The 25,138-nt window shown below is 40.5% G+C and overlaps 1 protein-coding gene across 1 annotated transcript; it reads left to right on the top strand.

The window, feature by feature from the left end:
• The first annotated feature begins 8,481 nt into the window (after window positions 1-8,481).
• On the top strand, window positions 8,482-22,063 carry Rab27b (RAB27B, member RAS oncogene family). Its single transcript, XM_051163582.1, has 5 exons — window positions 8,482-8,672; window positions 10,063-10,148; window positions 14,953-15,056; window positions 18,886-19,009; window positions 21,840-22,063. The coding sequence occupies exons 1-5, from the start codon at window positions 8,520-8,522 to the stop codon at window positions 22,027-22,029; spliced, it is 657 nt and encodes a 218-aa protein (XP_051019539.1). The 5' UTR covers window positions 8,482-8,519; the 3' UTR covers window positions 22,030-22,063.
• Window positions 22,064-25,138: the final 3,075 nt, after the last annotated feature.

Genomic DNA, 25,138 nt, shown 5'->3' with positions numbered 1-25,138 from the left:
AGCCCTCTGTTTGGTTATCCAGGCAGCCATCCCTACACACACACACACACACACACACACACACACACACACACACACACACAGGAACAGCACTGAATGGACTCAGCAGGCTATATTATTTGTGTTTCTGTATAAACATATTTATGTATATATACATTTATATGTAACAGTTGTATTATACATATATATGCACACATTTATACATAACAGTAATGAAGAACAAACAGTCATGAATTTCAGAGGAGTTTGGAATTTGGGAGGAGTGGAATGAAGTCTAGGAAGGAGAAATTATATGCATCCAGTATTCATACATGAAATTATCAAAAAAGAAAGGATGGGAAGAAGGAGGAATGAACTGAGGCCGAACAAGAACGCTGGAAAGTAGGGGTAGGTACTCCAGCAGGGTCCCATGACCTGTGATACTGGCCTGGCAAATCATGGTTCTGCACTTATAAGGAGGAAACACCTCCTCCATACAAGCATGGTATCTCTACCTTCTACCTGCCCAACAGGGTTTCCATGTCTTTTTTTTTTTTTTTTTCTTTCAAAGCTCAAACTCACTGTTAATTTTTTCTCAATTAAATACAAGAGGTCTTTCTTTTTCCCCTTTAGAGACAAATGTGTCCCCATTTCTTCTTGTTGTCTATTTTTTAGATTGCAATTTAATATCTGTGTTCTCCTTAAAGCTCACGGCCTCGTTTTTCATCAATTTTTATTGCATTCTTAAACACAGTTGTATATAGAAATGTATTCCTAAATATAACCTGTTGTGTGCATATAATGTTTCTTGTATGTATGTTTTCAGGGCTAACTCTTTGGCGCTGGTGATTGGTGGTACCCTTCCCTCGAGAGGACCACCTCCTCTTTCTCCAAATTTTACTCAGTTGCCTCGAGTTCTTTGTGTAGGTCTGAAACCTCCTGGGCTTTTTCCAGTCCGACCTGGCAGGTTCATTGGTGTCATCTTTGTTCAGCTCATATTTGGGCAGTCAGAGTGGGTTAGATTTTGTGGGTGTGGTTTCTGATATTACCGTGAGATACAATCTCACATCAAGCTTCCGGTTCCGCTGCCTCTTGAAATCTTTCTCCTCGCGCTTACGCAATGTTCCCTGAGCCTTCAGTACGGGTTGGGACTGGGCTCCGCAACTCTGCATTTGGAATGATTTGGGTTTCTGTAGTGCTCTGTCTGTTGGAAAGGCAAGTTTCCTTGACGAGAGGTGAAGACTACACTTAACCTGCTGGTATTGCATGTTTAGTTATAGCAAACGAGGGCAAGTCTTTGCATTTTGTTCAGTTAGAAATCAGTAGTCTCTGTGAGTCTCAGCATCTGCTTCGATCCCCCACTGGGTGGAATCTTTCAGAGGATCTCTATGGTAGGCTCCCATCCTCTTCCTTGTCTTCAACAGCTTCCAGTATTGATTCTATTTGCCCTTCTGAATGAAGATTAAGCATCCTTCCTAGGGCCTTTCTTGTTATTTAGCTTCCTTAGGTCTGCTTATTGTAGTGTGGTTATGCTGTATTATGTGGATAATATCTGCTTATAAGTGAGTATATACCATGCATGTCTTTCTGGGTTTGAGTTACCTCACTCAGGATGATCTTTCCTAGCTCCATTCATTTGCCTGCAAATTTCATGATTTCCTTATTTTTAATAGCTGGGTAGTATTTCATTGTGCAAATATACCAGTTTCTTTGTCTATCCTTTGGGGTGGAGCACAGGGAGTCTTATGGAAGAGTTGGGGGATAGAAGGTCCTGGAGAGGACCAGAGCTCTTCAAAGAGACCAATGAAGCCAACAAATCTGGGCCCTGGGAAGGACATGCTTCAGAGACTGAAGGCCCATGCATGGTGAGGACCTAGACCTCCTGCTCAAATGTAGTCAATAGGCAGCACAGTCTCCTTGTGAGGAGTAAGGGCTACCTCTGATATAGACTCTGGTGCCCACTCACTGATCACTTCCTCCTGACAAGGTAGCCTTGTGGGACCACAGAGGAAGAGGATGAAGGCAGTCTAGATGAGACTTGATTGACTGGGGTCAGAGGATAGGGGAGGAGGGCTCTCCCTTTCTGAGGACAAGGAGATAGAGGATGAGGGAGGGAGGGTGGTCTGGAAGAAAGGAAGGAGAGGGCTACAAGTGTAATATAAAGTGAATAAATTAAAAATAAAAAAGTAAATTAAAAAAAGAAGTCAGCACTCTCTCCTGAAAGTTGAGTGTCCTTCCTGATGTGGGTGCACCTCTAAACAGGGAGGCTATGTAACTGTTGGCACTTCTTGCTGCCTTTTAGCAGAAGCTGTGAGCGTGATGTGTTTTAGATCATTCTCCTCCTCTTCCTTCCCCTTGCTGTCCCACAAAGGGCTCTGGGCACAACACTGCATCTTCTGTATCTCTCTGTCCTCCTGGCTCTGTGGCATAGCTGCAACACTCTGATAAAGACCATGAATCAAACATGATCCCAGAGACATTATGGTCTTCTGGCTTTTTCTCCTTTTCAGATCTGTAGAACCAAGAAATAACAAGATCACTAATCTTAGTACAGAAATAAACAATGTTTTAAAAACATGTCAGCCATTTAATCCTTTCCAGACACATTTCTATCCCATTTCTTAGAAAAGGAAATCTTACCAAAGCTTTATTTTTCTTTGTGCTGCTGTGTTTACCATGACAGGGAAAGAACATCTACATCAATAATTTTAGGACCCAGAAAAGAATGTGGCAGCAAAGAGAAGCGAACCAAATACATTTCAGATAGGCATATATAAATGTATATATAAATATAAACAAAAAAGAACAGAAAATTAATGTTTCCAAGAGAAACTTAAAATAAACTATAATTTCTATGTAACAAGCCAATGAGCCCCCTGAAAACACTAAGTAAATGTTTCCCATGGTGCCAGGCTTTGCATTCATCTTATGAGGTATCTATGTCAGATGTGTCCATCATTCTTCCCTCACAGAGAGGAGGCAATGCAGGCCACAGTGACACTGTTCCCTGGCAGCTACTGCTGCTCCCTGTGGATCAGATCTTGACTTGGAGACTTATCCCAGACAAGTTGTATACAAAGGACGGAGGGTAAACTGGCTACCAGTCAGGAACACATGTTAGGTCGTGTAGTTGGCAAGTGACGAATGGCATTGTGGGAAGTAAGTGGGAAGTAAGTTTCCATGCAATGGTTCCCTGGTTCTGGTTCTCACCTAGTCTGGGTCCTTACTGTGCTGTAAGATTGGATGCTAGTTAAATTTTCAATATGTAAATTATATCACACCCACATGCTAACTAAACTATGGCATTTCAAAGGCTACAACTTACAATTACAAGCACAATTATGATTCTGCTCATTTATCAACCATGTTCTAGCATGGAAATTTATGTTGGTTTTTTCCTCCAATGATTTTATCTCAAATTTATTTAATTCTTAGAAGCAGGATCTTTTTTTTTATTTTTTATTTATTTTTATTTTTACATATACATTTATATTATTACACATACATACAATAAACTACCTATAGCTAGAAGAACCATGAAACAATCAGGAATTATAGAAGTGTTACATTCTTAGTGCCTTGGCTATTTGTAGAAACAGAATCTTTTATATCCCAGGTTGGCCCCAAACTCACTACCTAGCCCAAGAAGGCCTTGAACTTCTGATCCTTCTGACTCTAGCTCCCCAGTGTTGGGATTAAAAGCATGCACCACAGCAACTTTTGTTCTCCAGGTCCTGAGACTGGACACAGGTTTCATTCATCTTAGGCAAGCACTTGACCAATGCATGTACATCCCCAGGTCCCTTTGCACTTGTGCTCACTGTGAAGTATATCTTTTGGGGTTCCTCTTTTGTGCCCAACACCCGTATGCTAATGGATTTCACTATATTTGACATTTAGTCTCTCTTATGACTGTCAACAATAAAATGAAACAATGCAGAAAATGAATAAAATCTAAATAATGCTGCTATACATTTTGTTTTGCTGCTATACATTTTTAAAGTTCATCTTTTATAATTTTCCAGGGAACCATAGTACCCTCGAACCTTACCTTCTATTTAGGCAGCCAGTGGCCCCAGTTTTGTTCTTCTATGGCTTAGATCAAGGGGTAGATAGAATAAACTTACGTGTGCTCCCCCATTCCCAGAGAAAATTAATAGCCTGATAGTAAAGTGATACTCATAGAGGAGACAGAGAGATGGCAACGCAGGCCTCAGTTAGAGCATCTTTCTGGTGGGCACCAGTGTTCCTCAAAGACTGGGAGCAACAACAGAGTCAACTACAGACTCACCAGATATGTCTAGGCTGTCACAGCAGACATGTCCAAGAGGAATCCTGCATCTGTAACTATCTGTGTCCTCTCATTGAGGACAGCTAGCTGCTGAGGACTGCACTGCCTCCTAAGCCATATTCACACCTTGTCTAGATAGTTTAAAAATTACTTTTATAATCATCTAGATTCTACCATGAGAGTTCTACAAAATAATAAAGGAACATTACTAGGGAGGAAAGCTTAAAGGCAACAATATGAATTATCCTGTCTCAGAAAAATCCTCTGATGAAAGAAACACATATTCATAATCAATTTAGTCCTGTTTCAGCAAAAGAAATATCATTCAGATTGGAAGAATTAGTAATATTTAAAAGATGCAACTCTCCAAAGCAACTTAATGATTATTATTTGATAAGTAGCTCACCATGTCCATCAATTCTTTTATCCAAAGACATAATGCCTTCCATCCTGGACTACTGCTTAACACAACAAAGGAAAAGCTTTTTGGATTAGGTGTATGTCCATGTGTGTCCTCTTCCACCCCGATGTGGTGTGCTGGTTCTCACACATGCACATACATGTTCTGCCCCTGAGCTACATTCCTATCCCTTTTCTTATTTTGTGTCATGATCAGGGGACGTTGCCCAGAAGGAAATTAAAATTGAGATTTTCCTACCTCAGCCTCCCAAGTAACTGGAATTATGGGCCTGTACCACCAGGCCATTTTTATATTTGCAGAAAATTACTAGAGTGTTTTGGCTCATGCAATAGGCTGTTATTGGAATGTAATTTTACTCATTGCAGGATACACTAATAATAGACTGTCTTAAAGAGTAAAGTGGCTCCTGGGTCTTATAGATAGGAAAATCTTTTTCATGTAACAGAACAACACTTCCGATGTTCACAAAGCCTTCATGTGCCTCCCTCTTCACTGCAGAAGAGAAGAAATACATTTCTCCTATATATGAATCAGAAAGGTGTAACAAATCTCAGATGATTGCAGGAACTTTCCCAATGATAGAGGGTTGTGTCCTCTGTTGTTGAATGTGCTGGTCACCACAGAATAACCATTGCAGATGTATTTGCAATAGCGTTGGGCTGGTCCACAGCCGTAGTCATCATAGCCACAGAGGAGGAGGGGCCTGTGTACTGGAGGAAATGATGGTGGTGCTCACCTGCATAGGAGGTGTATTACTGGAATGGCCAACACTACACCGTGCAGCTCTTCTTCTTTCTTGAGGCCTGGACATTGCTACTGTGTAGCCAAACACAGACTACTGGGTAACAATGGCGTGCTTGTTTCAGGGGGAAGATTTCCAGCAGTTGCTACTGCAGATCTCACATCGGTGTTTTCTTTTCTTTCTTTCTTTTTTTTTTAAAATTATTTTATTAATTTATTCTTGTTACATCTCAATGGTTATCCCATCTCTTGAATCCTCCCATTCTTCCCTCCCTCCCATTCTCCCCCAATTCCCCTCCCCTATGACTGTTCCTGAGGGGGATTACCTCCCCCTTTATATGCTCATAGGGTATCAAGTCTCTTCTTGGCAACCTGCTGTTCTTCCTCTGAGTGCCACCGGGCCTCCCCCTCCAGGGGACATGGTCAAATGTGAGGCACCAGAGTATGTGATAAAGTTACATCTTACTCTCCACTCAACTGTGGAAAATGTTCTGACCATTGGCTAGATCCGGGTAGGGGTTTAAAGTTTACTGCCTGTATTGTGCTGGGCTGGTGCCTTAGTTTGAGCGGGACCCCTGGGCCCAAATCTGCCTATCATAATGTTCTACTTGTAGGTTTCTAGGACCCTCTGGATCCTTCTACTTTGCATTCTTCCATGCTTCTCTCATTTAGAGTCCCAATAGGATGTCCTCCCCTCTGTCCCAGTTTCCTGGTAAGTGAAGGCTTTCATGGGACATGCCCCTTGGCTAGTATGCAGATATAAGTGAGTATATACCATTTGAGTCTTTCTGCTTCTGGGTTACCTCACTCATTATGATCATTTCTAGCTCAGTCCATTTATCCCCAAATTTGGAAAATTCCTTGTTTTTAATAGCTGAGTAGTATTCCATAGTGTATATGTACCAGTTTCTTTATCCATTCTTCTACTGAGGGACACAGGCTGTTTCCATGTTCTGGCTATTATGAATAAGGCTGCTATGAACATGGTTGAGCAAATATTCTTGTTGTGTGCTGGAGCATCTTCTGGGTATATTCCAAGGAGTGGAATAGCTGGGTCTTGAGGAAGCCCTATTCCCATTTTTCTGAGATAGCACCAGATAGATTTCCAAAGTGGCTGTACTAGTTTGCATTCCCACCAGCAATGAAGGAGTGTTCCTCTCTCCCCACATTCTCGCCAGCATGTGGTGTCACTTGAATTTTTGATCTTAGCCACTCTGATGGGTGTAAGATGGAATCTCAGAGTTGTTTTGATTTGCATTTCCCTGATGACTAAGGAGGTTGAGCATTCTTTAAGTGTTTCTCAGCCATTTGATATTCCTCTGTTGAGAATTCTCTGTTTAGTTCCAAGCCCCATTTCTCAATTGGGTTATTTGGTTTGGTGGTGTTTAGCTTCTTGAGTTCTTTATATATTTTGGATATTAGACCTTTGTCAGATGTAGGGTTGGTGAAGATTTTTTCCCAGTTTGTAGGCTATCGCTTTGTTCTCTTGACAGTGTCTCCTGCCTTACAGAAGCTTCTCAGCCTCATGAGGTCCCATTTATTAATGGTTGACATTAAGGCCTGGGCCGTTGGTGTTCTGTTCAGGAAGTTGTCTCCTGTGCCCATATGTTCTAGGCTCTTCCCCACTTTTTCTTCTAAGTGACTTAGTGTCTCTGGTTTTATGTTGAGGTCTTTAATCCACTTGGATTTGAGTTTTGTGCAAGGTGACAAATATGGGTCCAGTTGCATTTTTTTACACATAGACCTCCAGTTAGACCAGCACCATTTGTTGAAGATGCTATCCTTTTTCCATTGAATGGATTTGGCTTCTTTGTCAAAAATCAAGTGACCATATATGTGTGGATTCATATCTGGGTCTTCGATTCAATTCCACTGATCAACCAGCCTGTTGCTGTGCCAGTACCATGCTGTTTTAATTACTATTGCTTTATAGTACAGTTTGAGATCGATATGGAGATTTCTCCAGAGCACCTTTTATTGTACAAGATTGTTTTAGCTATCCTGATTTTTTGTTTTTCCATATAAAGTTCAGAATTGAACTTTCAATGTCTTTAAAAAATTGTGTAGGTATTTTGATAGGGATTGCATTGAATCTGTAGATTGCTTTTGGCAGGATGGCCATTTTTACTATGTTAATTCTCCCGATCCATGAGCAAGGAAGATCATTCCATCTTCTCAGGTCATCTTCAATCTCTTTCTTCAGAGTTTTGAAATTTTTTTCAAGTGAGTCCTTCACTTGCTTAGTTAGAGTAACTCCTAGATATTTTATATTGCTTGTGGCTAATGTGAAAGATGTGGTTTTCCTAATTTCTTCCTCTGCAAGCTTGTCATTTGTGTATAGGAAGGCTACAGACTTTTTTCAGTTAATTTTGTATCCAGCTAATTTGCTGAAGGTGTTTATCAGCTGTAGGAGTTCTCTGGTGGAATTTTGAGGGTCACTTATGTACACTATCATATCATCTACAAATAGGGATAATTTGACTTCCTCCTTTTCCATTTGGATACCCTTGATTTCCTTTTGTTGTCTTATTGCTCTGGCTAGAACTTCGAGTACTATATTGAAGAGATCACATTGGTGTTTTCATAGGGCATCATGCTAGTTGGCAGATTTTTAAGAGTATGTTGTGCAGACATTGTAAACGTCGTCTCCTTCATTTTTAGAAGCAAAACACTCCAACTTCTTTATTCTACATGCAGTCGCAGTTGCCCCCTACCTTTCCTGATTCACTTCCCAGTGGGGTTTCTTTTCTTGTATGTCCCTTCTCACCTGAGGCCCACACCTCTAATCCTCCACAGTCTTGGTTTAGAAACAAATGTCCTTGACTTTTTAACTTCTATTACTGTAGTGCCAAGGTCTATTCTACAAATGCTTGATATTACATGATGCCATCTAAAGTAACAAAATGATAGGCATACCCTCATGCATAAAGCAGCTTTGGCCAAGTTATTTCAGGATTTTGTCATGATAGAGGTTTTTGATATTAATATTATTATTAGTATAATTAATTCTGATACCAGGCAGAGGAAATAAACTTTAAACATATCGTACTTGTCCTTCTCCCATGCAGGCCCACCAACATCATCACTATGACTGATGGAGACTATGATTATCTGATTAAACTCCTGGCCCTTGGAGACTCAGGAGTAGGAAAGACAACATTTCTTTATAGATACACAGACAATAAATTCAATCCCAAATTCATCACTACAGTGGGAATAGATTTTCGGGAAAAACGTGTGGTAAGTGTTTACTATTAACTTTACTACCTATTCTCTTGTACAAGAAAAGAATGGAGAATCTGTGTTTATTGCATTTCAAAGTGTCTTTTTTTTTTTTTTTTACCACATGAAACTTCCAAATGTTATTTATTATTTCTTCAACTGCCAATAACATTTTGATAGAAGAATATTGAATGACACTATCTCCTGTCTTCAAATGCATATGAGGAACTAAAATGTTTTTCTGAATTTGTAGATGGTAAGGTTTCTTAAGGAATCTTTCAAATTTTTGACTTATTAAGTACTAGAAGTATGAACTCCTTGGTCCGAGGTAAATTCCTTAGAAGTTGAAGGGTGCACTTCCTTGGGCCTAACAAAGAGGTTAACAGTATGATTGGCAAGTAGCTGGAACATGAGATTTGTAAATTCTTGCTGCATTTTTATTTATGTGTAGCCTCAGCCATCAATCACTGGCTTGTTACGAACAGAATGTGAGACCCATCCATGCTATTTTCCATAATAAGGGAGCTTAAGTGAGAATCACAACACCACTTCTTCCTCCTATGCTAGACACTAATGACAGGGAGGAGGGTATTGTGACATATGAGGCATGTAGCATAGGCGCATAAGCTTAGCCAGACGTTCTGCCACCCATGGTATCCTTGACTGCCAAGATGACTGTGCCTTCCAGTTGATGTCACAAATCCCAGAGGAAAGGCTTGGTTGAAAGCCACAGCAAGAAAAGTTGAATTGCTTCCTATACCTTATCTGAGAGTCAATAGACCATGGGCATCTCTGTTTCCAGCACTGCCACGGTTCCTCTGACTTCCCATCTTAGCAGTGCCTACCAATTTAGGTGGAAACCCTGTAAAAAAAAAAATCCTTGTAAACATTTTCACTAAGCCTATTGAGGAATCCTATGCATATGTCCTACTTAAGTCATTTTGAAAGACAATTCTATGCTAAAAAGTATGCAGGTGGTTATAAAGCAAATTTTGTTTAAAGCGGTTTTCCCATTTGTAATTTCATTTTGGTCTATTACAACTGTAGAATAGAAAAATTATGGTCTTAATTTAATGGTTTTAAAAAAATACTCAAAAGTTTAAATGAAAAGTTGGTGTTTGAACCTAGTGCTTGAGTCCTCATCTGATGCCTGCTGCCTTCATGAGGAAACGACAGAAGGTGTCTAATTTAAGTCTGCAGTATGCCCAAACTGTGCTGAAAATCATACTGTACTTGACATTTAAAAGTGAGATATATGCAATGCTTTGGGGGAAAATAAAGCAAATATTTATTCTGCACTATGAACTTTGATTATAGTAATCAACAAAAACATACTGAGTGAACCCGGAGAACTAGGATGTTGACAGAATCCAAAGCAATATTAACTCGGGAGAACTGTGTTTTCCAGGTTTATGACACACACGGAGCAGATGGCTCTTCAGGAAAAGCGTTTAAGGTACACCTGCAGCTTTGGGACACTGCTGGACAAGAGCGGTAACAGGAAATTACTTTATTTATAGCCACCTATGCCTTAGAAACCGTCGAAAAATTAATGTTGTCTGTGAACCTTAAAAAATAAATGATATCCTACTTTTCCACCAATTTCAAAATAGATACCTATGCCCAGTGTGGTAGTCCATTCCCTGTAACCCTAGCACCCAGGAGTCTGAGGCAGGAGGATTGCTTCAAGTTTGAGGCCAGTCTGGACTACAAAACGAGAGAGACTGGCTCAAAACACTAAACAAGCAAAACAGAACAACTAATGGACATTTGTATCAAGATATAAAAGTTCATTATTTCTGGTTTGTCATCTACACTAGAACTGGACAGTTAGTGCAGATCATAGCAGTCAGATTCATGTAAAATTTTATACTTCCTAGCGGAAAGAAACTTGTGCAGATTTACTCTAGTGAAGATGGGTGTGAGCAATGTTACAGGAGCTGATTGCAAACGGTGTTCAAGAAAAGGTGTTTGTACCTTTCCGGTCTTTCTGTTTTCCCACCAAGACTCTTTGTCACATGCTTGGTGACTGCCTTTTCTTACTCAGACTTGACTCACACCATTGCCTGATAACTATGTCTTTTTGAACTCTCTCTATGTGTGTGTATGCTCACATGTATTGTGTGTGATGTATGTATACACGTGTGTGTCTGTATGTGTGTGTGTGTGTACGTGTGTGTGTGTGTACGTGTGTGTGTGTGTGTACGTGTGTGTGTGTATGTGTGTGTGTGTGTACGTGTGTGTGTGTGTACATGTGTGTGTGTGTGTGTGTGTGTGTGTGTGTGCCTGCCCATGTGTTTGACTATGGGCATGCAGGTGCCATGAAATGTCTGTGATGGTCAGAGCACAGCCTTGGGTGTAGGCATGGCAATCGTCACCTTCCACCATGTTTGAGGCAGGGTCTCCTCCCTTGCAGTTCACTAATGCATTCTGGCTAGCTGGCCCAAGAGCTTCCCGGGGTCCCCCTGTTCCTACTTCCCAGCTCACTGTAGGAGCAGCTGGAGAACAAATGCACACCGTTACATCTGGCTCTTTGTGGCTTCTGAGAATCCAAAATGAAGTCTGTTCCTGCTTCAGCCACGTTGTCCACTGAGCCATCTCCTCAACCGTAGAACCTTAGCCTCAATCCCACCTTCCCTAACCATCTCCTCTCACCTGTCTTAGCTCAAGTTCCACCTTCCCAGCCAGGTACAAACTCCCATTTTCTTTGGAACACCAGCAACACCTTTATTCTGCCACTATACCTCTACTAAATGACTGCTATGCCACTGTTTAATAGTGTACATTTTCTCTTTAAATCACTAACTGCTCTTTATTGACTCACTTTTGGCCACCTCATCCCTAAACAACTGTGAGCTGTGTAAGGACAGAATTCTACCTCAGTCTTTCAACATCATCCCCACTGTCATAATCAAGAGCACAAACAGTGCATAGTCGCAGTGGTTGCTTGGAGTTTGCAATGGTGATATTCCATTATTCAGTGAAAACAAGTTTCTTTGGGACCCAAAGTTTTAAAGTGTTAAAGGCCCAAATCTAATAAAACCCTCTACTATCATCAGATTGAATAAATGTGGCAATAGAGTGACAGCAAAGATATGTAGAAGACATCTTGCCTCTGATTCTGCATCATATGTCTTATACTGCTGATGCTTGTAAACACCCATATTTTTGAAATGCATCCAAAATGTTCTCACTTTCAGTGAGTGTAAACGCCAGGAGAGGTGCTGGGCCCTCTCTGTTAGCTTTTTTTTTTTTTTTTTTTTTTTTTTGACTGTGAATTCCATTTACACACACCCTTCAACACTGCTGGCTGGTTCTTCTGAAGTCATGCCTCTGAAGACTCCCCTTTCATGTGTCAGTTTTGTTGTCACAAAGATGTATGTTTTATGGACCAATTTAATTCATTCTTGAAGAAGCAATATGAAAAAATGTGGTTCCCATATGTCCTTGCACATGACATGTCAGCCTTGCATGATGGCCGACTTCTCTCATCTGTCCCCTTAACACAGCTGCATTGTGGGGGAAGTGGGGCATGGGAGGAGCTGACTTAGTAACTCCTGGTTTATTCATCCCTTGAGAATTCTGCATCGCGGATATATAAGGTATAGCTATGCAACAATATAAACAAGTCCACAGACCTCAGCTCTATGCCTCGGGGCATCTGGCAGTCTAATCCAGGTAAGAGTAATGGTCATTGATGACAGCCAGTCGTGGGAAAGCAGGAAACTACATAACCTTGTGTGAACATAAAAGGTCCAGCCCTTATGGCTCCTCAGGGGAGAAAGGATGACAATGTGTCTGACTTTGGGATCTGTCGCTTTCTGTGGTCTTAGGTCCCTCCACCGTGCTGAGTCACTGGCTAGAGCAAGGTGGGAAAGGAGGATGTGTAAGTGGATAGCAGCTGCACAGTTCTTCCAGGGAGTTATGGAAAGAAAGATGACAAAGGATGAGCGGTCCAGGATGTTGGCCTGCAACCACAATAACAGTGTCCTATTTGTGCTTCTGTTAGTGAAGAAAAATATGCTTCACTCAGACGGCGGGAAGAAAGAAGCATCTTAGTTGCTTTGTTATGTGTTGTGAGCAATGAGGGAAATAGCACATAGGCTTGTTGTCCAAACACACACACACACACACACACACACACACACACACACACACACACACACACACCACACACACAATCAGTTTTCTCAGCCACATCAATATGATGATTAAAAAGCAGTTTTGTGGGCACTGCTTTCCTCAGAGAGAACTATCACTGCAAGAATTCCCAGGCATGGCAGAAACAGACAAACATGGAAGAAGATGAGTAATGTCTTGGTTTTATAATCTACATCTTTGCATTATAGCAATGCTGTGCAGAAGAAATGATTGAATTATCTTTTTGGGGGGAATATGTCAAAGTATCATTCTCTTTTGATGTTAAAATCTGGGAGAATTTTGAATCTTGTACTATACTCTGTCTTTTTCTTATTTTCTTTAATATCAAAATGTAATTTGTAAGTAAATAGTGTGTTCTGGGCAATGAATAGACTGTTCCAAGCTGTAAACACAGCTCCTTATTCCTTGGAGCTTAGGGATTAGCGCAGTTGGACAGTCAATCTCCACATGGCCCCAGGACAGCAGTAGGAAGGCAGAAGGTGGGAAGTGAGCCCTCAGGAAAGAGGCTGTTCTAGAGGAAGCAGCTTCTCCGCTGGTGCACTGTGTTTGCCCTCATACACAATGCATGAGGAAGTGTAATCCAGGCTAAAGGACAGGCAGAGGGAGAGGAGGCACTAATGTGAGGCAACCCACAGAACAACCAGCGTGTGAGAGAGCCCAGGGGGGACAGTGAACTTTCTCAGAACTAAGAGAGGATTAGCATGCCTGTGGGCAAGCAAGAAATGAGGCCTAATGATAGATGGGAGAGGACCCTTAGAGCCTTTATGGCTTAGTGAGGTGTCTGGGGGCTATCCCAAGAGCTGTACACAATCATTAAAATGTTGTTAGTGAAAGAATCACAAAATCAACCAGAAGAAATGAGGGCTCCCCAAAACTGGACATGGGCAGCTTTGCTAAGATGGTAATTGTGGGTGAGAGATAACGGGAGTGAAGGTAGTGGAGTAGAGCATGGTGTAGTGAGGTGAGCCAGTGACGAAGCATGTGTGGATGACTCACAGGCAGTGAGCAGGGAGAGGACTCTGCCACCAGCAGGATGAGGATGCCCTTCCCAAGAAAAGAAGACAGGAAGGAGAGCAGCTTAGTTTGGGGTGTATGATGCTAGAAACACCTGAGTTTTGTCTATACAGAAAATTTTCTAAAGCATACGTGCAAAGTGCAGCCAAAAAGCTAAGTCTATGTATCCAGGGTGTGGGCATAAAATGAGAAACGTCCAGAATAAAGCTCTGAGAAAAGCCAACATGAAATATTTATAAAGTAGACTAAAACGAGAGACCAAACGTTAAGGAAACCATCGAGGACAGCAAATGCTGGATTTCTCTATGTGCATTTCCGTAATCCCACAGTTAACTTCAAATGTTCCCTGGTCGCTGTGTGCATTCTCCAGTCTTGTCCAGTGCTCATGTCACTGTTAGTCTTAGGCCATCTCTATCTCTACTAATGAAGTTGGGGCAAGGCCGGGGGAAGGGTCCATGAGAGTGCATCTTAGCATTTGTTCATAGAATACGTTCAGCATCCTCCACTGTGCATGAATATCTTCACTTCCTCTCTCCAGCTCCCGAGTTTCTCCAGTATCTTTCCTTTAGTCTCCCATCATCTTCCTCTTCCCCGTGAGATTCACACATCCATATGAGGGAGAGTTTCACCCTAAAGAGTCCTTTAAAAAGAGTTCACCAACCTTTCTGGTTCTAGCCGCTGACCAGCTTGTGGTGTGCCTCTTAAGCTCACAGGGGTTTTCGTCCTCAGCTTGGTTGTGTGGCCATGCTTCTGCTGTGCATAGACAAGAAAGTCTGAAAATTCTAAGTTAAAATCCACTATAAATGGGCTAAGATTTTCACTGTGGACCAGAGGATACCACAAGGCAAAAAGAATAAGATTCTGAGAGCTGTGATGGCAAGTTGGTGATTGAATGCAAGTCTGTATTAGTGCCATGGTGTAACTAGGCCTGAAAGTGGTCTTTAAAAACCATCTGCAAGCAAATCTTCTCTCCCTGTCCCACAGCCATCTTCTGGTCTAGTCTCACGTGTCCATTTAATAAGATAAGGGCATGCTATGCACACAGCACGTGTGTGTGGGAAACAGTATTGACAGTGATTGTCCGTTTGTGGACTGAAAAACACTCCCTGTGCTTCATTGGCAGGTTCCGGAGTCTCACCACCGCCTTTTTCAGAGACGCCATGGGCTTCTTGTTAATGTTTGACCTCACCAGTCAACAGAGCTTCTTGAATGTCAGGAACTGGATGAGTAAGTGGCCTGAGTACTACACACACATGGGCAGCTTCTTTGGGACTCAGCAACTCTATTTGCATGTTTGCCTTGGAGGATGCAGCCACAAATTAACTCTGAAAACACATGAGCATAGTGTATTGTGTGCTCAAACCTTACCTTTTGTGTCAGTTAACAGCATGGGTTAGAATACGGTTTTCCTTTGACATTCTTCCCAGAGAAGCCTATGTGACTATCTCACCACTAAGGTCATTAGTATTTTAGTTAAGCAGCCATTAATTTCATTTGCCCAGTAAGTCTTGATGAGCTTCTACAAAGTGAAAGATAACATGTATGGTATTAAACTTGAGTAGACAAGGCACAGAGAACATCCATACTGTTTCTTGGGAGGGGACACTGGTACTTAGACATGTTCAAGGATGAAAAGGTTAACTAGACTAGGCGACTAGGCACTATGCCAGTGAATAGTCACCCATATTGATAAGGCATGGTGTGGGAATCACACAGCTCATGCTAGGTTTTACTTGAATAAAATTTTCCTAAAGGAGAACCAATAGGATGCTCTTTCAGTAAAATGTGCACCGTGTGGGCATGAGGACTTGTGTTCAAGAACCCATGTAAAAAGTGCCAATAATGGTAGGGAAACTTCTACTCCAAGCACTAGAAAGGTAGAGATAGGGGTTCCCTAGGGCTTCCAAGACAGTAACTGAATCCACAAGATCCGGTTTGGAGAGATGCCTCAAGAAACAAGCAGACAGATGACACCTGAAGAATCACATGATAGTGATTTCCGGTCTCTAAAGGCAAGCGAGTACCTGTGTACACACACCTGTATACATATATGTGCACTCATGAACACACACACTCACAAATAAATAAGTTGTTCAAACATGAAGACAATTCAAATAAAAGAGTCCCCAGCCTCCCTCTCCAGCTCCTTCCCACAACCTTCAGAGTCCACGACTTCATATTTTGTATGGAATAAAAGCCGAGTCCTTCAGCTGCATCGTGAACAGGAAGCCCAGATGTCTTCTCTGATCCCTGACACTCTAATCACTGGCCCCCAGTCTCACAGACTCCCCTTCCTGTCCTCTCTGCCTGGATTTCTCTTTTGCAGTTGACATCCTTGTGCTACTTCCATCCTTCCTAAAATTTTGCCTAGACTTCATTTCTCTCTTCATTTTTTAAAATATATTTTATTAATTTATTCATATTACATCTCAATTGTTATCCCATCTCTTGTATCCTCCCATTCCTCTCTCCCTCCTGTTTTCCCCCTACTCCTCTCCCCTATGACTGTGACTGAGGGGAACTTCCTCCTCCTGTGTATGCTCATAGGGTATCAAGTCTCTTCTTGGTAGTCTGCTATCCTTCCTCTGAGTGCCACCAGGTCTCCCCATCCAGGGGACGTGGTCAAATATGGGGCACCAGAGTTCGTGTGAAAGTCAGACCCCACTTTCCACTCAACTGTAGAGAATGTCCTGTCCATTGGCTAGATCTGAGTAGGGGTTTGAAGTTTACTGCATGTATTGTCCTTGGCTGGTGCCATAGTTTGAGCAGGACCCCTGGGCCCAGATCCTCAGAACTAATCAGAGAATTCTCAACAAAGGAATATCGAATGGCTGAGAAACACTTAAAGAAATGCTCAGCATCCTTTGTCATCAGGGAAATGCAAATCAAAACAACTCTGAGATTCCATCTTACACCTGTCAGAATGGCTAAGATCAAAAATTCAAGTGACACCACATGCTGGCGAGGATGTAGAGAAAGAGGAACACTACTTCATTGCTGGTGGGAATGCACACTTGTACCGCCACTTTGGAAATCTATATGACACTATCTCAGAAAACTGGGAATAAGGTTTTCTCAAGACCCAGCTATTCCACTCCTTGGAATATACCCGGAAGATGCACCAGCACACAACAAGGACATATGCTCAACCATATTCATAGTGGCCTTATTCATAATAGCCAGAACATTGAAACAGCCTAAGTGTCCCTTAGTAGAAGAATGAATAAAGAAACTGTGGTACATTTACACTATGGAATACTACTCAGCTATTAAAAGAAAGGAATTCCTGAAATTTGAGGACAAATAGATTGAACTAGAAATGATCATAATGAGTGAGTTCACCCAGAAGCAGAAAGAGTCAAATGGTATATACTCACTTATATCTGGACACTAGTCCAAGGGGCATGTCCCATGAAAGTCTTCACTAACCAGGAAACTGGGACAGAGGGGAGGACATCCTACTGGGACTCCAGGTGAGAGAAGCATGGGAGAATAGGGAAATAGAAACCTACAAGAAGATCATTTCTCTCTTCTGAGAGTTCTTTCCTGACCTACTGCTCCACCTAATGGAGGACTTATCATCACCAGTGTCCTCTCAACACTACACAATTCTTATGGACAGTGCCACTGCCCAGCATCTTTAGAGATTCTTGCATTTGCTTGTGTTATTTGCTATTTCCAGCCTAGAATGCATGTGCTTTGAAAGAGTAGACTTCACCTCTTTCTTCCAGTGCAATGTTCTGCATCTTTCCTGGCACTTTGTAGATGTAAAGTCACTTTGTAGACTCTAGCTATGTCTACCTATGTCTTTATGGCTCTATGTCTGCTTATTAGAATATATTAAACAAAATTAACAATGTACTAAATATAGCAATAGGTAAAATTTTATATGTGTTTTCATGTGAATTCAGTAACCAGTTACAGCCATTAGGGAAAATGTCAACAAAGCCTGACTTTCTCATTTGCCTTTCCAAATTAATGTTTACCCTAGGATCTGGCTTTATTTCCTTTGAATGTTGTATGTCCGTATCCAAATTCTGGTCCTATGATTAGATTCTGTTGAGACCAGGAAATAATATTATTATTAGATTCTTCCAGAGAATGGTTTGTTTGTTGTTTTTCAAGGCAGATGATCCTCTCCCTCAAGTCTCCAGGAAGATATTATTGGGATTTAAGATAATTAATTGTCGTGCCTAATAATCTCTGAGTTTCTAACACTCCAATCACTGAAATTACAGGATAAATCTGTGTGTTTTAGTCTTGGCTACAGGGCACATAGCAGACCTTAGGGAGGTAGAAAACATAGATGGACTGGCTTCTCTTTCCTTTCATCTTTTTTCCTCATTTCCTACTTTCCTCATTTCTTTTGCTTTCTCCTTCTCCCTTCATCCTTCTTTTATTCCTTCTTAGTTTACTCTCTCTCCTTTCTCTCTCTCCTTTCTCTGTCTCTTTCTATCTCTCTCCCTATTAACACACGCACACCACACACACACACACACACACACACACACACACACACACACAAACACACACACACACACACAGTTTGCCTAAATAAAAGAGAAAAAGATTTTCTCTTAATCTTGTCTCGACACAATTTCTGGGTTTTCAAACTTGTCCATTTCATAGATCATTGTTTTCATGTCAGGAGAGACGGGGAGAAAACTGCCATCTAATGAAGCTAATGAAGCAAGCAGAGGAACATACATGAAAACTGTGCTCTGTCATCTCCACTTATAGCTGAAGATCCAAGGGAAGGAAGACACATAGGTCAGAGGGCACTTTCCCAGGTGTGGGGGCACATGTTCAGGCACTGGTTCAGGCATTTCCTGCATACCTTCCTATCTGTGCTACTCTCTGTAATGTGTAGGCATCAGCTCTATTTTATAGATAACGAAACTATGATTGAGGAGAGGAGATGACCAGGCTGATCCAAATAGTAGCCAACAAAGCTAGCTATTATATGACCAACTGCGTTAGGAGTCCAAAGTATAAGCAGTCTTTCACATCACTTGTATGCGTCTAACTCATTGCTCTCATCTGCTTTCTTACCAAGGCCAACTGCAAGCAAATGCTTACTGTGAAAACCCAGATATAGTATTAATTGGCAACAAGGCCGACCTGCCAGACCAAAGAGAAGTTAATGAACGGCAAGCACGGGAGTTGGCTGAAAAATATGGGTAAGTTGGTTTCACTGGGAACAACCTGACCTGTACAGACAGGAAGCAGAGCTGTGAGACATACTGTTGAAAGAATCCCGTTGGATCAGAAACAGTGGTGAATTTAAAAGACTTTCCAGGCTGGGGAGACAGCTTGCTGGGTAGAGCGAAGACCTCAGTTTGGATCCCTAGCTGCCATGTAATAGCTGACCATGGCAGAATGTGTCTGTAAGCCAGAGCTGGGGGTTGAGAAGAGATTCATTAGCAATCCAGTCTAAATAAACCAATGAGCCCTAGGTTCAGTGAGAGACAGAGTCTCACAAGAAAGCATACCTGCACATATATACATATAACATACAAATACACACATGCATACATACACACCACCACCACCATCATCACAGCTTCCAGAAGTCACATTAATAATAATATCTAACATTTATGGAGTCTCTGTCATGCACTGACAATTGTTGCTAGACTTTGGCTCACTGATAGCCATGTGTAGGAGACATTGGAGGCAGTGCCTTTTGTATAAGAAGGGCCAAGTCACAGAATGATTAAGCACTTGGTATAAGCCCAGTAGCTATTAAGGAACAGAGCTTAAACATATTTCAAGGAATCTAGATCAAGGCTTATATTCTTAAACTCTGGGCTTTACTGCCTCTTACTTAATAGTTACAAGTATGCAAAAAAAATCTGATATGACCTGACTAATGCAGAGTTGTCTTCCTGGTACACTTGACTGATGACTGGAAGCAAACTCAAACAAAACCAGCCCTGTAGTTGCAAAGTACCTTCCACAGAAGAATTTGTCCACGAATTTTATACTTAAAGCAGTTTTGTCACCTGCCAGAAAGATCTCACTTGATCTTCAAAGTTTAGTTCCTCTTGAAACTGTTAATTCTAAAGAAATGTAGTTTATATTCCCACAACTACTGTATTCAGTTTCAAAATCACGTTTCTAGGTGGTTGGCCAGAGGAAAATAAAGTGTTAGGGTGCTACTTGTCACTGGTGTAGGCACGTCTCCTATGGTTTTAGTTTCTTTCATGGTGTCAACATAGTGCTGAGGTCTTGGCTACCTCCTCTAATGGTTTGCCACACAATGGGGTCCCGACAATATGAGAAAAATTCACCAAGGCTTCCAACTTACCAGCAAAAACTGATCCTAAGAGCTCTTTACCAGCCACAGATTGAATCACATTCACTTGTATATCCTATATCTCTTCTGATCTCCTCATTTAAAAATATTTCTCATTAAAATTTTGGTTGAAACTATTTTTTCTTTTTGAGAAGGCCCTGGCAACAGTTAGGTGGTTCTCTTTTCCCTAGGTACCTCTCTTTCTGTTAACCATTATGCTCAATTTCAATTTATGCCAAATTTTTGTTCTTCGTACTATGGTGCCTCACATTTGACCATGTCCCCTGGAGGGGGAGACCTGGTGGCACTCAGAGGAAGGACAGCAGGTAGCCAAGAAGAGACTTGATACCCTATGAGAATATATAGGGGGAGGTGATTCCCCTCAGGAACAGTCATAGGGGAGGGGAATAATGGGAAAATGGGGGGGGGGAGGAATGGGAGGATACAAGGGATGGGATAAACATTGAGATGTAACAAGAATAAATTAATAAAAAAAATCATTTGATCTTCACAAAAAAAAAGAACAAAACTTTAAAAATTAAAATGTAATTATATCATTTCCCCATATACAAATGCAATTTGATGAATTTGTTTTGTGTGTGTGTGTGTGTGTGTGTGTGTGTGTGTGTGTGTGTGTGTGTCTGTCTGTCTGTCTGTCTGTAATGGGGAAGTGGGGCTTCCAATTGGAATAACTATGTAGAGTGCTCGTATTTGGGGAAGACTAACTTTTTGTCCTTTGACAGTCCTTAGTTGACTGTAGCTCTTCATCTAGGGGTGAGGCCTCATGCAACTTCCATATCCATATTGGCCTTTCAAATGGTGATGTCATTGGCCAGCTTTTATTTAGGGATTCATATTATTGAGGTATCATGGGAATAGCTTCCCTGTTATTTCTAGGATACAGAATCTTGCAGTACACTTCCTGGCCCTCTCCTTAATCATCCTCAGTTCTGGGACTTGAGAGATGGCTTAGTCATTAACAACACTTGACACTCTTTCAGAAGACCACTTTAGTTCCCTGCATCCATGTCAGGTGGCTTAGAACCACTTGTAACTCTAGCTCCAGGGGACCAGACACCTCCTGCTTCCTTAAGCACATGTGTGTGTACACGCATGCACATACACATGTGCATACATACATAAATATGAATAAAATATTTTAAAAAATAAACCCCAAATATTTAAAATGATTTTGTGTGAGAATATTACTTTTGCATTATTCAAAAACACAGTAAGAGTTGGGCACAGTGGCACATGCTTATAACCCAGCACTATAATCCCAGGGAGGCAGAGGCAGGTGAATCTCTGTGAATTCAAGGCCAGCCTGATCTACAAACTGAGTCTAAGTCAGCCAAGGCTACACAGAGAAACTGTGTCTCAAAAAAAAAAAAAAACCCAAACAACCAAACAAAAAAACAAAAAAGAGGAAGAAAGAAAGAAAGAAAGAAAAGAAAAGAAAGAAAAGAATATAGTAAACTCAAAATGTCACAATATGGTGACTATATTTATGAATGGTAACATTGTATTCTTGAAAAATGAGTGTGAATTGTAATAAAACATGATAATATCATTGAGTAATACTATTTGTTAATTAGCTAGAGTTAATCTTCCTGTGATGCATATACATTCCAAAAGAACATGTTTTATATTATTCACGGATACAATTTTACAGGTCGTTTTTGAAAAGTCTGTCTCTCGCTTTTCTATGCTAGCATACCATACTTTGAAACAAGTGCAGCAACAGGACAAAATGTGGAGAAGTCTGTGGAGACCCTTCTGGACTTAATAATGAAGAGAATGGAAAGATGTGTAGAGAAGACTCAGGTTCCGGACACGGTCAATGGCGGAAATTCTGGAAAGCTGGAAGGAGAAAAGCCAGCAGAAAAGAAATGCGCCTGCTAGACACTCATAGGAACCAGTGAAGAAGAGCCAACCCAAATGCCGTGTCCTGAAACAGTGACAAACCACAACGTTGTTCTTGAGTAGATCATGAACAAAGGCATGTCTTTCTCATCCAACCCCAATCTATTTTAATAAAGCAGAATAGTCAATAGCGTTTAAAAAAAAAAAACTGTGCTGTTATTCTGAGCCCCTTCCAAACAAAAATCAAAGCTTTCCTAAGGTGGTCTCAGCATTGTGAATGATCAGTTGTATTTTTATAAACTTGTGTATATGAAAAGAAGTATCAGCGAGTTTTAGACAAAAGCACATATTACTGACAACCTGGAGAAAGGAATAGACTAACTAAAAGGAGAATATGAAAGAATGATTTCTGTTTGCAACTACTTATGTGAAGTATGACTCATACTTCTGTATTTGCACTGGGGAAAACATATTCCTAAAAATGGATACATAACAAAGAATTCTGTGTGGCTTATTAAGGATGACTATGTCTGCCCAATAAGCCATACTGCCCTAACGTGGTGGATGGGTTAACGACAGGCTTCTGTAGGAAATTGTGTACTAATGCCATTTTTACATTCCTAATAAATGGCAGAGAGACAATTACAGGTCTGTGGATGGAAAAGTGCAAGGGACATTCCCTGGAGGAAAATGAAACATGGGAATATGACATTTGAACGGTGAGATTAAACGGATCTTTAAGGTATGTCTGAGAGAATAACTTAATCGAATGCCACTGGAGCAGATCAGGACAAGCATCACCAGTTCGGATTGACAGTACTTTCAGAGGCTCCAATTCAAAAATTTAAACCCTTAGCATTGCTTCTGATGGTGCCCAAGTTCACATTTTATTTTTTTTATCAAATTCTTATAAAGAGTCACAAGAAAAATAAACCATTTTTATTGTACATATCTTACAAATGTAGTAAAGAAAACTTTAGATTTGTCTTACATTTTTGGTAGAAAACAAAGAATGAGTATAAACTGTGGCTTTTGCTTCATTTGAGAAAAGCACTAGAAATACTACATTGCATTTTCCTTCTAAGCCACACTCACCCCTGCACTGAAGCAATTACAGAAATTAAGGTGTGTTCATGAAGTTATAGATCAATCACTTTAAAATAATTATGGACTTATAAGTATGGTCACCCTGAATTTTCATGCCATCAGTCAACAAAATATGGTGATGCTTCATTCTTTATTATAATGTTTTTACTTTGTCAGGAGAAAAAAATATAGTTGAGAAGTACTTGAGAAATTACCAAGAATGGAGCTGTGTTCCTTCGTCTCTCCAAAACTATAGTCAGTGGGTTTATTTTTTCCTGAAAGCTATCTCTTTTTTCCTCTAGAATTAACCACAGAATTATTTCCCATTGACTTATTCTTATCATTGTAAAAATGCATATTGCATTAGTTTTTATTAATCTTAATTTGGGGTATATATAAGCCAATCTTATCAAAGTAGTGTTTAAACTTGTGGATCAATTTTACCAATAATAAAGACAATGTACTTTTAACAAAGACAAATTGCTTCAAATTTTCTGTTTTTATAATGAGCATACAACTTGTGACAGGACAGTGCCTCTTCTTTTACATTTTTTTTTAATGTCAAACTTTTGCATTTCTTGACTCCTTTAAAAGTTACAAACATTGCAATACAAAATTCCAGTGCCATCTTCAACCTTTTCCCGCTGACCTCCACCTGGTGTATAGTCCATTTCAGAAGTACAAACAAGACCCAAGGGCGTGTTTACATAAAATGGTTTAAAGACAACTTAGGCCCAGAACTGTGCCACTAATCCATGTGATCTGGAAGCTTAGACCTTTGGTCCAATTCTCTACATTAACAGCTCAGCATTCCAGCTTGCACGATGTATTTAGGTTAGTGTTCCTTTCGATTCCCACGGTTTAAGACACTCCTCAAGATCTCAGTGTCTGTGCCATAAATGTAGAAATCTAACAGTCAATTTTTGTGACATGTCTTCTGGAAGGAAAGTGGAAAGGATGACCACAGCTATGGCAAAATCTGGTGAGTCTCTTGAGGTCAATCTATTTCTGATTTTGATTCAAATCATACCAATATTTCCATAACGGGGATGATTGAGTCCTGTAATGGTGAAGAGACTTTACTTTTCCATCTTTCAGTTTATCAGTGTGTTCTAGTAACATGGCAACTTTGCTTTGACCAGAACGAGCAAGATTCTTTTATTGTCAGAATAAGGAATTTTTTCGGGACCCATTTTAAGAGCATCACTGATAACTGTAGCATGAAACGAAGTGCAATGATGCCTGTAAATATGGAAATGTGCCTGTAAATATGGAAATGTGCCTGTAAATATAGAAATGTGCCTGTAAGAGTAACAGGTGTTGTGTAACAAGCTCAAGAGGGTTGACATCCTAAACTGCCAAAAACAAAAGTATTCTACTCAGAAACACTTGGTTTAGAAATATTTCTGTCTGTAAACTTTGATGTCTGGCCTTGAAATCTATTTGACCACTGTTAGAAATTTATTCTCCTGTGACACCCAGATTCTACTTCTGTATATTTCATTATATAACTTAAAATTGATCTGGTGCCATGAATATTCTACTTCAAAGAGCTATATGTCTCTTTTACCCCACCACAACATATATTTTTTAGCTGATATTTTCTCTTAATAATCACCTCCCAAATGCTTGTAGTGAGCTATGTTGTGTTTTTGAGAAGTATGGAGTGTCCACGATACTTCTTATAGACACAAGGCCGAGTCTCGAGTGTTGATGTTTACAGTGCCTGAACTCAGTGCCTCAAACACCTCTGGGACAGGTTTTGTCTCCAATAACATAAGTTGTTTTTGCTCATCTTGGGTCTCTGAAATGCCTAGCAGAGACGAAACAAAACAAAACAAACAAACAAACAAAAAAAACAGCTGAAAGTCATCTGATAGTGTCAGCAAAGGGTGCAAGAGCATTAACTGGGACCTGGGAGTTATTGCTACTTTCTCCTAACATGTCGCAGATTAGAAATTGCTATTAGATTAGAGTTAGCTATAAATTGGTACAGTGCTATTTTTAATTGTATATAAGAATTGTCTTCTGAAAGATATACAAAATCATGAAGAACAGAGAA

The sequence above is a fragment of the Acomys russatus genome, chromosome 20, assembly GCF_903995435.1.
Source record: "Acomys russatus chromosome 20, mAcoRus1.1, whole genome shotgun sequence".
NCBI classification, from domain to species: domain Eukaryota; kingdom Metazoa; phylum Chordata; class Mammalia; order Rodentia; family Muridae; genus Acomys; species Acomys russatus.
This window is presented reverse-complemented; position numbering and strand designations above follow the sequence as displayed.

Bases quoted from the DNA above. Each gene is read 5' to 3' on its own strand.
- Rab27b (XM_051163582.1), top strand. From the start codon at position 8,520: ATGACTGATGGAGACTATGATTATCTGATTAAACTCCTGGCCCTTGGA. The intron at 15,057-18,885 runs GTAAGTGGCCTG...TTTCTTACCAAG, and splicing joins GAATGTCAGGAACTGGATGA to GCCAACTGCAAGCAAATGCT. The intron at 19,010-21,839 runs GTAAGTTGGTTT...TTTCTATGCTAG, and splicing joins GAGTTGGCTGAAAAATATGG to CATACCATACTTTGAAACAA.